We start from the raw sequence: 13,554 nt of genomic DNA, 5'->3' as shown, positions 1-13,554 counted from the left end.
GTTGGGATTTTTTAATGGGCCATATCGGTCCATGTTTTGATATAGCTGCCATATAAACCGATTTCGGATCTTGACCCTCTAGAGTGCGCAAATATTATCTGATCCTCATAAGCTCCCATGTAAACCGATCTCCCATTCTGATTTGATTTGGCGGAAATTTGTACTACGACTTCTCCTTTACCCTTAAATATGCGTGCCAAATATGGTCTGAATCGGTCCATAACTTTATATACAATAGAAGCCATATAAACTAATCTCCCGATCACTGATAAACTTCTTGAGTACCCATTGGGTGCAATTCTTATCCGATTTGGCTGAAATGCTGCATAATGACTTTTACTATGGTCTTCAACATACAAACTAAGTATAGTCCGAATCAGTCCATAACCTGATACGGCTCTTATAGCTTGGCAATTTGTTTTCGGGCAAAAAACTTGACAGATGCGATCCACGATGGAGGGTATATAAGATTCGGCCCTGCCGAAATTAGCACGCTTTTACTTGTTTTAATTGAGAGCGAATTTTTTCAATAACTATCGGGATTAAAATTTAAGCAATTTTTATTAAAAAATTAATTGTTTCAAATAATTGATTTAATTGAATCTGAACTTTATTGAATAACGATTGTGATTAATATTTTTGTCATTTTCAATCAAAAAGTTAATTGATTCCATTATTTTTTTAAATTGAATCTGATTTTTTTCAATTACGAGTGTGATTGAAATTTTTGCCATTTTTAATTAAGAAATTAATTGATTGATTCAATCTGTTTTTCAAATGAATCTTAAACAAATTTCAATATAAAATGTAATTGAAAATTTTATCGTTTTCAATTAAACAACAACGGCATAGGCCATTAACTTCTTTTTCTTTTTTGCGACTAGATTCGTTCGCCAATTCATTGAAAGCAGCTGATTTTACAAAGGGAAAAGAGCTCTCATTGAATTGACGAATGAATCAAGTGACAACAAGAAAAAAAATTGAGTGAAGTCTTAAAATAGGTTTTTTTGACAGTTCTATACACAAAATCTGTCAAATAAACCTATTTCAAAACTACATTAAGCTTTGTGAATACCGGTGTTAACATAAATAGGCCAGGTCAGTTTATTTCCTAAAAGTTTCTACACTTAAAAAAAGTATGCTGATAATAACAAACATTGTCTGGTGACCGTTCGTAGTTAATTTTGCTACTATTACAGCAGTAGTTTTGCTATTATAGCAAATTGTTTGCAATTTCAGAACAGAGTGCTGAATAGTTTGTTATCGCTAAAACCGTCTGCAGCTAAATTACATTAGAAACAATTAGGGTCATCTCAATAGACGAATCTATGATAGAATCGTAAAAACACAATTTTCTTCTCACTACATATGGCCAAAATATGTGAGTTGTAATTTAATCCTCCAACAATGTCAAATGCTCACCACAGCAAAGAGACTTTTTGAATATTGATCAGTGGTGTTGAAGAAATTCAGCCGAATTCCATGTTAAGTCCCTAAGCACAAAAAGAAGAAGTTGTACCTGGACTGATTCAACCTATCTGAATATCACTTGTAGAATGGGTTATAAACCACACAACCGTCTTCCAATGTAGGCCGGACTAAGCTTGTAATCAAACGCTTGGTCACATAATGATCATCAAACTCCTTGGCGCACCAAAAACGACTTCGCCTTATTGATGCACGAGTTAATGTGCAAATTAAAATGTAATCTACCACCACCAGGTCAGGTTAGGTTAGGTTGTACAGAGGGTGCAGATATTAATCCGCCCCATGGACATACACCTAAGCCAGTAGTCGGCTTGTTGCCCACTCAAAAAAAATACAAAAAGTAACCTCGAAAATGCAAATATTAATTTAGAAATTCCGTGCTACTTTCAAAATCCTAAATTGTTTTCCATACCACTGCTCTAAGTTGGTTCATGTCTGGTATCGTGTCCCCACCTAAGAGCCGGTATAACTGTCCGTGAAGATGTTCTCACTCGATGTCCTCGCGTGAACACCACACCACCTCACGCATTCCGTGATCGCCCGGATCTCCGCCTGCTGGACCGTATAATGTTTAGGCAGTCGAACACAGATCTCAGTCCCTGGGTTCTTAATGTAGACCCCCAGGACCACTTTGTCCTCTAGCTTTGATCCACCCGTGTAACATGGTCTTTCAGATGGCAATACTAGGGTTCCGTCAATCCAAGACTCAGGTATCCGATCCGAAACCTCTTCCCTTCCTCCTAGGTTTCCTATCGTCGTCTCGATTATACCGCGATGGTATGAGCTGCTCCCATCCTCAATCCATTCTCCAATCGCCTTAAGTCATAGGTCACAGTGGCTGCCTCACATTTAATCTGTATGTCAATGGATCGGATATCTAGAATTGTCTCTAGTGCCCTAGTGGGCACATCGCACCGCCCGCCCATGCCTGTTCTCTGAACTTGTTGTATAGTCCTTATGTTGCACTTTTTCTTCATAGCAGTCCGCCAAACTACTGAGGCGTAAGTAAGTATTGGTCTAACCACGCTCCTATAAAGCCAGTGGACTATCATCGGATTCAGGCCCCATTCCGAGCCTATGGCCTGTCTACATAGTGCCCAACATCTGTGAGCTTTCTCAGTACGCTCCTGAATCCTAAGTATTTGACCTTGTCAGATATCGAAATCGTTCTATTAAGAAAAAGTGGTTTTTAAAATTGACCCACCTTCATCTTCCTCGCGAATAGGCATATTTCAGCCTTCTCTGGTTTAATATGACTGGGTCTAGCCCAGTCATATGCAAGACCCTTTCGGCCCTTCTGCATAGCTGGTTCGGAACCTTACCCCTTATAAGTATTATAACATCGTTATATTATAACAAACGGGTTCAAACTCCTCCTCATTCAGCATTCGTAATAGGTTATTTATGGTGGTCCCAAGCCCATAAGCTTGGCGATATTTTTATGTCATGAGACCAACAATTTATCCACATGTTCCTTAGCATATGGTTTATCTAGTCTCTAAGGACCCTGTCCATTACGTATTGGTGTAAGGATTGGATCAATGTATCGATCCGCTCTTTGTTAAACGCCCCCTCGTTGTCAATGCATACCGCCAATGTGTACGTCTTCTTCTATTTTATGCACAACCTCGTGCAGGGCAGTCCTCACTGACCTTCCCTTGATATAGGTATTCTGTTTGTATTTGAGCAGTTCGCTAAATGTCCTATTCTTTATTATGGTATCCACAATACGTTCCATGGCTTTTAGTAGATAGGACGTAAGGCTTATAGGACTGTCGGCCATTGGTGTCGCATAACTTGCCTTGCCGGGCTGGGGTATAGATACCACCCTTTTCTCCTGCCAATAGTGAAAATAGTCAACCTCCTTCTGTAGTAACGCCGGATAGATTCCATCCGGGTTACTTAAATGGTTTGGAGCTTCTCAAGGCTTCCTTTTCCATAATTTCGTTATGATAAGCCTTCGACCAAGCTCATTAGATTCCAACCAAGATTCCGTTGTCTCCATGAGTCCCGGGAAAATGCGTTTTCATCAAAAGCGGCGTCATTAACGATATCAACATGTTAGCAGAAAAGCTTCCAGGAGGCACGTTTTGCCGGTCTGGTAATTTTATTGCATTCATTGAACTGTGTGTAGTACACATCCCAGTAAACTTTTTCTTTTTACGACGCGATCTGTTGTAGTCTTCGGTCCTCTTTCCAAATGTTGCGAATCTCCCCGGTCATACAGAGCCGGGCTGATTTCCCTCCTCGAACAGGACAACTATCTTCGAAAGACCCCACCATTGCAGTCGCAGTTTATTTATCCTAATGAGGACCTCAGAAGCGAAATCTTCAAAGCTAGAGTCGTCCCAATTTTCCGCTAGACAATGCTTAGTCTGCATCTGCATCAGCTAGAGAATATCATCGTCCTCCAATACAGGAGGGGGAATCCACACTTACAACGTCGTCCAGCGCACAGTAGAATAGAACCGAAAACAACTAGTAAAAACTATGCCGTGTAAGAATGGGTAGAGATATCTCTTTGGGTTACATCTGAGATGTTAGCGAGATCGTGTGCAAAAATTTAAGACCAACTTTAGAGGCCTTTTGGTAGGCCCATAAAGTTGGTCATCTCGGTATTTCAAACATTTATTGGGGCTGCCAAATCTACGTTTGTGCCCACCATCATGCTAATCTAGTCATTCCGTTTATAACACCTCGAAATATTCGTCTAAGACCCCATAAAGTATATATATTCTGGATAGCCTCGTCGTTCTGAATCGATCTAGCCATGCCCGTCCGTCCGTCTGCAGAAATCACAATAGAAGTCGAACTCGTAAAGCTAGCCACTTGAAATTTTGCACAGATATCTATTATCTATGTAGGTCGTTGGGGATTAGAAATGACCCATATCGGTTCAGATTTAGATATAAATCGATCTCTAGATTTGACTTATTGAGCCCCTGGAAGCCACGATTTTCATCCGATTTGGCTTAAAGTTTGCATGTAGTGTTCTGTTATGACTTCAAATAACTGTGCTAAGTACAGTTAAAATCGGTATATAACCTGATATAGATCCCATATAAAACAATCTCCCGATTTCACTTTTCAGCCCCTGGAAGCCGCAATTTTTATCCAATTGGGCTGACATTCTGCATGTAGTGTTCTGTTTTGACTTTCAAAAATTGTGCCAATTTCGGTTCAAATCTGACTATAAACTGATATAGCTCCCATATAAACCGATCGCCCGAATCGACTTCTTAAGCCCTAACAAGCCGTAATTTTTGTCCGATTTGGCACGTAGTGTTTTGTTTTGACTTCCAACAACTGTGCTTACCACGGCCCAAATCGGTCGATAACCTTGTATAGCTCCCATACAAACCGATTGCCCGATTTTACTTCCTGAGTCTTTAGAAGACGCAATTTTTGTACGATTTGGCTAAAATTTTGTTCGGTTATGTCTTCCAAGAACTGTGCCAAGTACGGTCCAAATCGGTCTATAACCTGGTACAGTTCTCATATAAACCGATCGCCCTGTTCGACTTCCTTAGCCTTTACAAGCCGCAATTTTTGTCCGTTTTAGTTAAAATTTTACATGTAGTGTTTTGTTTTGACTTCCAACAACTGTGCTTACTGCGGTCCAAACCGGTCTATAACCTGGTATAGCTCCCATCTAAACCGATTTCTCAGCTTGACATCTGCCCGATTTGGCTGAAATTTTGCATGTTGTTTTGTTGTGACTTACAAGAACTGTGCCAGGTACGGCCAAAATCAGTCTTCAACCTGATATAGCTCCCATGTAAACCGGTCTCTCGATCATCCTTGTTCGGTTCCTAGAAGCCATAATTTTTGCTGGTTTGGCAGAAGTGTGATATGTAGGAAAAATTATGCCCTACAACCTATTTTATTTTGTATTTATTTTGTGGGTTCCCGAGATTCGGCCCGGCCGAACATAGCACGCTTTTATTTTTTAGTTTTTAGAGCGCAAAACAAGCCCCTTACTGACTTAGGTGTACCCGTATGCCCATAGTGGCATGGGGCGGATTAATATCCACACCCTCTTTTCAACCTAACCTAACTTATTTCGTTAAAGTTGTCCGTCGTTTAGATGACAATTTTTTTTAATGAAAACAGATGATTTTAATTATGTCGACTATCGTTGAAAGCGGCTACTAATTCCAAATTTATTAACTTTTCTGTTATTGAGTTTTAACCAAACGATTTTCGTTAGAACATGTTACAGAATCGCACTACAGCTCTGTTATCAAAGCCGCTGTTGCAGGTAGAGAGAAGGTTTGATGGCTTCTCATTATCGCCACGAATTAACTTGACGCACTTCTGTGTTCATGGAATTCTGCGAAGAAGTCCTCCTCAACTTTTCTTTCGGATTACCAATGCAAATGTATTAATTGCTGTACAATTTAAAATATAATATAACCATTTCGCAATTTCGCAAGATATATATATATATAGCCCAAGATATAGTTAAAGGGTTATTTTTAAGAGCAGTACTTTTTCCAACATTTTGGCCGGAATCTCACGAATAGTCTAAAGGCGTTACATCGCATGATCTAGGGGGCCAATTTACCGGTCCCGAACGTGAAAAAAATGTTCAGCGAACTCGCCTCTCAATAAGTCCATTGTTACGCGTGCTATGTGGCATGTAGCAACTTCTTGTTGAAATCCCATGTCATGCAAGTCAAGCTCTTGCAGTTTCAATAAAAAAAGTTGGATATCATCTCACGGTATCGCTTACCATTCACAGTTACGTTACGATTCGCATCATCTTTGAAGAAGTACGGTCCAATGATGCCACCAGCCTAAACTATTGTATGATTTTTTCTGGATGCATTGGTAGCTCTTGCAATGCTTATGGCTGATCTTCACTCCTAAATCGACAATTCTGCTTATTTACGTACCCATTGATCCAAAAATGAGCTTCGTCGTAAAATGGAAGAAGCGCGCGATGAAATTTCTTAACAGAGCACTCATATCTTATATATAAAATTCAATTTGTGTTTGTTTGTTTGTTCCGTATAGACTCAAAAACGGCTGAAACGATTACCATGAAATTTTCACAGATTGTGTAGGTTGGTCTGGAAGGAAACATAGGCTATATAATTTTTTTTTATATCGGGAGGGGGCGGACCCTCCCCCTTACCACAAAATACTACTAAAATAGGTTTATTAGACGATAATGACAATGTGGGACTCAAATGAAAGGTATTCGGGAGTAGATTACGATTATGGTCAGGAAGTAGGAATAGGCTTTTTAATTTATTGATAACGAAAGGGGGCGGACCGTCCACCGTTACCCCAAAAACAACACCCAATATCAAAAGTGGACCGATAAGGACAATATGGGTATCAAATGAAAAGAATGCGGGAGTAGATAACGAACCTGGCATGCAAATTCATGTCGAAGTATAAAAGTATACAAAATGGGCACATTAGCCTCTGACGGATATATTGGACTCGGTTTGTTTGTTCCATATAGACTGAACAAGCAAAAGCGTGCTAAGTTCGGCAGGGCCGAATCTTATATACCCTTCACCATGGATCGCATTGGTCGAGCTCTTTCCACGGTTTCTCTTTTTAGGCAAACAAAGGATAAAAGAAAAGAATTGCTATGTTATTGGAACAATATCAAGTTATGGTTCATTTCGGACCATTCGGCCAAATCTAGTAAGAATTGCGCACTTTAGGGGCCGAAGAAGTAAAATAGGGATCGGTTTATATGGCAGCTATATCAGGTTATAGACCGATTTGAAATATTTTTAGCACAGTTGTTGAAAGTCATAACAGAACACCTCATGCAAAATTTCAGCTAAATCGGATAATAATTGCGCCCTCTACTGGCTCAAGAAATCAAGACCCCAGATCGGTTTATATGGCAGCTATATTAGGTTATGGACCGATTTGAACCATTCTTAATACAGTTGTTGGAAGTTATAACAAAATACGCCACGCAATATTTTAGCCAAATCAGATAGGAATTGCTCCCTGTAGAGGCTTAAGAAGTCAAGACACCAGATCGATTTATATGGCAGCTATATCAGATTATGGATCGATTTTAACTATTCTTAGCACAGTTGTTGAAAGTCATAACAAAACACCTCATGCAAAATGTCAGCCAAATTGGATAATAATTGGGTCCTCTATTGGCTCAAGAAGTCAAGACCCCAGATCGATTTATATGGCAGCTATATCAGATTATGGACCGATTTGAACTATTCTTAGCACAGTTGTTGAAAGTCATAACAAAACACCTCATGCAAAATTTCAGCCAAATCGGATAATGATAGTGTCCTCTAGTGGCTCAAGAAGTCAAGACCCTAGATAGGTTTATATTACAACAATATCAGGTTATGAACCGATTTCAACCATACTCAGCACAGTTGTTGGAAGTCATAACGAAACACGTCGTGCAAAATTTCAGCCAAATCGGATAAGAATTGTGCCCTCTAGAGGCTCAAGAAGTCAAGACCCCATATCGGTTTATATGGCAGCTATATCAGATTACGGACTGAAATCTGTTTGAAAGTCTTAACAAAACACCTCATGCAAAATTTCAGCCAAATCGGATAATGATTGTGTCCTCTAGTGGCTCAAGAAGTCAAGATCCCAGATCTGTTTATATGGCAGCTATATCAAAACGTGGACCGACATAGCCCATTTGCAATCCCAACCGACCTACACTAATAAGAGGTATTTGTGCAAAATTTCAAGCGGCTAGCTTTACTCCTTCGAAAGTTAGCGTGCTTTCGACAGACAGACGGACAGACATGGTTAGTTTGACTTAAAATGTCATGACGAACAAGAATATATATACTTTGTGGGGTCTTAGACGAATATTTGGAGGAGTTACAAACAGAATGACGAAATTAGTATACCCCCATCCTATGGTGGAGGGTATAAAAACGGCAGAACCGATTTTCTCGAATTTTTCGCATGTTGTGTAGGTTGGTCTGGAAGGAAACCCCTTATGGCAAAAACACAACCCAAAATCAAAAGTGGACCGATCGGGACAATATAGCTATCAAATGAAAGGTATTCGAGAGTACAATACGAATATGGTATTAAAATTTGAGTCTAAATACCCATCGGGCCACCCCAACCCCAAAACTCCAACAAACAGACATATTGGACGTTCATTTAAATAAGGGGCTCAAATGAAAGGTATTCGGGAGTAGATTTCGAATCTGGCATACAAAATCAGATCGAAGTATAGGGGGTCACACCATCCCTCAAAAACGCCATTAGACCCATTATGACTATATGATACTTGACTGAAACGATTATCTTAAAATTTTCGTAAGATTGTGTACTTTTGTCTGGAATAAAACATAGTCTATAAAATTTTTAGATATCGGTTGGGGGCGGACCCTCCCCCTTACCCCAAAAACGTCACCCATATCCGAAAACGGTTCGATGGGCACAACAAGGGTATCAAATGAAAGGTATTGGAAACCAGAAACGAAAATTGTATTAAAATTTGTGTCCAAGCGGGCCCTGAACTTCATTTCCGTTGGGAATAAAGAACGAATTTGATATCTATTTTCAGTGCAAAGTGCCGTGGCCGCCCCAGCTCCAAAGCACCCTCTACACGGTTCATATTTACCGGCCATGGTAAAATGGGGCTCATATTAAAGGGATTTGGAAGTGCAGTACGAACTTGATATCCATATTTGAGTCGAAAAGTCTGAGGTGCCATCCCGCCCCTAATGAGAACATTATCCTAAGGAAGAACATTACCACCAGAAACCGAGAAGGGGCCGCAGTGCGACACCTCTTTGCGGGGATTTTTTTAAATAACCATGCCAGGCATTCTACCTCCCAAATTTCACCAACATTAAGAGGGGATAAACACCGCTTTGTCCGATGTTCTCGCCATGATTCGAACGCATTCAGCGTCATAGGCTACAATGACAAGAATTCGATATCCGCATTGAGGGCGAAGTATCCCCACCCTAAAAAGATATTAGAGAAGACGCAGCGGAACGGGCCCAGTTCGGCTGTGTTGATAATAAAATTCAATAATTTTCAAACGTTGTTCGTTTGTGAGACGATTCGTGGTTAAATTATTGACCAAACTGAAGATGTTTGACGGTGAAACAAAGCACAAAACTTGCGTGAGCTGTTTAAACCAACGTTGCCACAAAGATAATAGCAAAAAAATCGCCCTTTATATCTTATGCCAGATATAATTATATATCTATTTGAATATAATTATATATAGCAGATATAATTATATCTGTCCCCAAATCCAATTATATCTACCACATACCAGGCATAGTTATACATATCATCAGATGTGATTACATATAATTGGATATGGCAGATCCATTTGGATCTAATTAGATCCAACTTTATCTTATTCCAGATATATTTGGATCTGACCATATACATTTTTATACCCTCCACCATAGGATGGGGGTAACTAATTTCGTCAATCTGTTTGTAACACCTCGAAATATGCGTCTGAGACCCCTTAAAGTATATATATTCTTGATCGTCATGTCATTTTAAATCGATCTAGCCATGTCCGTCCGTCCTTCTTTCGAAGGAGTAAAGCTAGCCTCTTGAAATTTTGCACAAATACTTCTTATTAGTGTAGGTCGGTTGGGGTTGTAAATGGGTCAAATTGGTCCATGTTTTGACACAGCTGCCATATAAACCGATCTTGGGTCTTGACTTCTTCAGCCTCTAGAGGGCGCAATTCTCGTCCGATTTGACTGAAATTTTGCACGTTGTGTTTTAGTATCACTTCCAACAACTGCGCTAAGTATGGTTCAAATTGGTTCATAACCTGATATAGCTGTCATATAAACCGATCTTGGGTCTTGACTATTTGAGCCTCTAGTGGGCGCAATTCTCTTCCGATTTGACTGAAATTTTGCACGTAGTATTTTGGTATCACTTTCAACAGCTGTGTTACGTAAAATTCAAATCGGTTCATAATCTGGTATAGCTGTCAATAAACCGATTTTGGATCTTGACTTCTTGAGCCAATAGAGCGCGCAATGCTCATCCGATTTGGCTGAAATTTTGTACAACGGCTTCTCTCATGACCTTCAACATACGTGTATAATATAGTCTGAATCGATCAATAGCTTGATACAGCTGCAATATACATCTTTCTCCCGATTTTACTTCTTGAGCCCCTACAAGCCGCAATTCTTATCCGAATGAACCGAAATATTACACAATGACTTCTACAATGTTCAGCATTCATTTATGGTCCGAATCGGACTATAACTTGATATAACTCCAATAGCATAACAGTTCTTATTCAATATTCTTTGTTTGCCTAAAAAGAGATACCTCGCATAGACACGACAAATGCCATCTATGGTGGAGAGTATATAAGATTCGGCACGGCCGAACTTAGCACGATTTTACTTGTTTTAGTAAGGTTTAGGTAGGTTAATTTAATCAATTAATTTCATAATATAACAAAAATTTCTATGAGCAAGCCTATCAACCTCAGTTCACACTTTATTAGATCCTTACGAAAGCTTCTGAAAAAACCCATTGTAACAATTGTTCTATCGGCCATCCCTGCGCACCCATGATCTTTAGCCAACAGTTATTGCCAACTATTATTGCTATGGGGGTTTCCTTATCCCAATGATTAACGTTCCATTTCAGCTAAACTCTCAGCTAAACGTTATCTTAAAAATTCACATTAAAAAAGAAAACAATGAGATTGCCGGCTGAATATGCCCCCATCCGTTATGAGCGATCATTACGCTAACTACAGCAACTATACTTAATTATTTTTTGTTTTTTTTTTTTTTAAGTGAGAAAATAGTTGATTCTTTTCTTAAACCACTACAACAATAATAAAAATAAACAAAAACAATCGAAAATGATGCATAGGAGGAACACCACAATCAGAATCTTTCTTTGTAGCAATTCTGAGGAATTACTGTTGCAATGCCCCAATCACTTGCCAGGGGTAGACCGAGAGAGCTGGGCAGACAGACATACGTCTCCATACGTAACAGCAACTGACGAAATGCTAACGAATTCGAAATATGAACCACTAGCAGTCGTCTCGAAATAAAAAAAAAATATAACGACAACAAGCGAGCGAAAGCGAAATAATAAACTGAGATATGTAGTACGGAAAATGAAACTGAAATTAAAAATAAAATTTCAGTCTCTTCTTGGACACTCACAAAAGCGGATTTTTAGAAAACGTAGCTTAGAGAAAAAAATCGGAAAGAAAAATTCGAAAACGCGAGCCAAGTGATCACAACAACAACAAAAAAATAATTACCCGATATTTATAAAACACAAAACTCGCCAAGCAGTGTTGTGCTAACAAAAATTTTGATTAAAACAAAAACCTTGTAAAATGTCACATAAAGAAGGCTATGATGATGCGAATCGCATTCCCCGCGTCCCAACATTACCCATACACAACCCGCCTCTGCCCTCCTTCGATCGTCTTATCTCCATGTCCGATCCCAATATTTACAATAAGTCGCAGAAATATTTAAATAACAAATCGAATATAAGTCTCAGCAATGGTATAAGCATCGGCTCCATATGCCTGATACGTCCCTCATCGATACAGTCGGACGATGGGACAACGGCCAGATTGGTTCCTGGTTCAACAAGCCAGTGTTGTGCATTAAAACACCATAAAGAACGTTATTTTTTGGTACTTTTTGTGATATTTTATATCGCGTACTTGGTAACGGGTAGTCTTCTATTCCAAGACATTGAGCATCCGGTGGAATTGGAAGAACGTGCCACTATTCTAGCGCGGAGAAATCAATTCCTAGTGAAGTATCCCCAGGTGAAAGGTAAGGCGGCCGGGCAAGTAGCATTTTTTATGTAAACAAATAATAGGAAACCAGTAAAAAAGCTTTGGTTTCAGCCTTTTTTTGTTCATTTAACCAACACGCATGCAAATGCCTTGTGTTGGCGGAAGAAAATTTAGGAATGGGAGGGAGGAAAGAGGGAGTAGCAAATACTGACATTTGTCTTGATTTTCTGGATGTCGTAGTCGGTGGGAAAGATATTTGCCGGAAGTCGATTCCACATACGAACATTTCGGGCGAAAAAGGAAGTATCTCTGCAGTGCATTGTTCGCTCAGCTGGCCAATCAATCACAAACGGGTATGAATTCCTGGAGAGTCTGACGAACGTCTCAACGTCAGGTACACGAAGGCGGATATCAGTGGAACACACAACATTAAAGTAACGATAGAATAGTGCCACGCAACACACGTTTCGATAGTGTTCAAGTGGGACAATAGAGTTGGATACTGTACTGTCCCCTGTCAACACTATCGACCTCCTCTGGACAAGGTCGTGTAGCTCCAAGGATGTCTTCGGAGCTCCGGCCCATACAAACGAGTTGTATTTCATATACGGCCTGATGTAGGTAGTATAGATATTAAGAAGATCAGATGAAGTGAAGTATTTCTTGTACCGCTTAAGAAAGCCCAAGCACTTGAATGCTTCTTTCGATGCTTCGAATACATATTGTGCCCAACGGGTATCACACTGTATTCTCATAACCAGAACATCAAGAGTGTTTGATTACCCAATATCCATACAGTCGATAGTTATTGACGATTGTAAAGAGTCAGCAAATCGTTTGTGATACAACAAACGGCAACATTCGACCCCACTCAGAAATGGTCCTGACAGAGTGTATCATCCATAATCCGCCTCCTCTCTCCAATCTCACGGAGACTCGGCCTATGGTCGAATGAATATGATTGACAGAGATTAGTGTCATCCGCAAAGGAGTAGATTAGATTCGAAGTCTTACTCAGAAGATCGTCAATGAAAATAAGAACAAGTAAAAGCGTGCTAAGTTCGGCCGGGCCGAATCTTATATACCCTCCACCATGGAGCGCATTTGTCGAGTTCTTTTCCCGACATCTCTTCTTAGGCAAAAAATAATATAAGAAAAGATTTACTCTGCTATTAGAGCGATATCAAGATATGATCCGGTTTAGACCACAATTAAATTATATGTTGGAGACCTGTGTAAAATGCCAGCCAATTCGAATAAGAATTGCGCCCTTTGGGGGCTCAAAAAGTTAAATAGAGAAATCGATT

At 39.6% G+C, this 13,554-nt stretch overlaps 1 protein-coding gene across 2 annotated transcripts in view; it reads left to right on the top strand.

The window, feature by feature from the left end:
* LOC106092835 (potassium channel subfamily K member 1) overlaps positions 1 to 13,554 on the top strand; it is a 96,118-nt gene that overhangs the window by 50,716 nt on the left and 31,848 nt on the right. Inside the window, exon 1 of one of the 2 annotated variants that reach the window (XM_013259763.2) lies at positions 11,590 to 12,284. The exons of the other annotated variant lie outside the window; for it this stretch is intronic. Within the exon in view, the coding sequence (XP_013115217.2) occupies positions 11,831 to 12,284 (454 nt within the window). The 5' untranslated portion in view covers positions 11,590 to 11,830. Of the gene's footprint in view, positions 1 to 11,589; positions 12,285 to 13,554 lie in introns of those variants that run through there. 2 annotated transcript variants of the gene reach the window in all.

The sequence above is a fragment of the Stomoxys calcitrans genome, chromosome 4 (assembly GCF_963082655.1).
Source record: "Stomoxys calcitrans chromosome 4, idStoCalc2.1, whole genome shotgun sequence".
Taxonomy (NCBI): domain Eukaryota; kingdom Metazoa; phylum Arthropoda; class Insecta; order Diptera; family Muscidae; genus Stomoxys; species Stomoxys calcitrans.
Note: the sequence above shows the minus strand (reverse complement) of the source record. Positions and strands in the feature narration are given on the sequence as shown.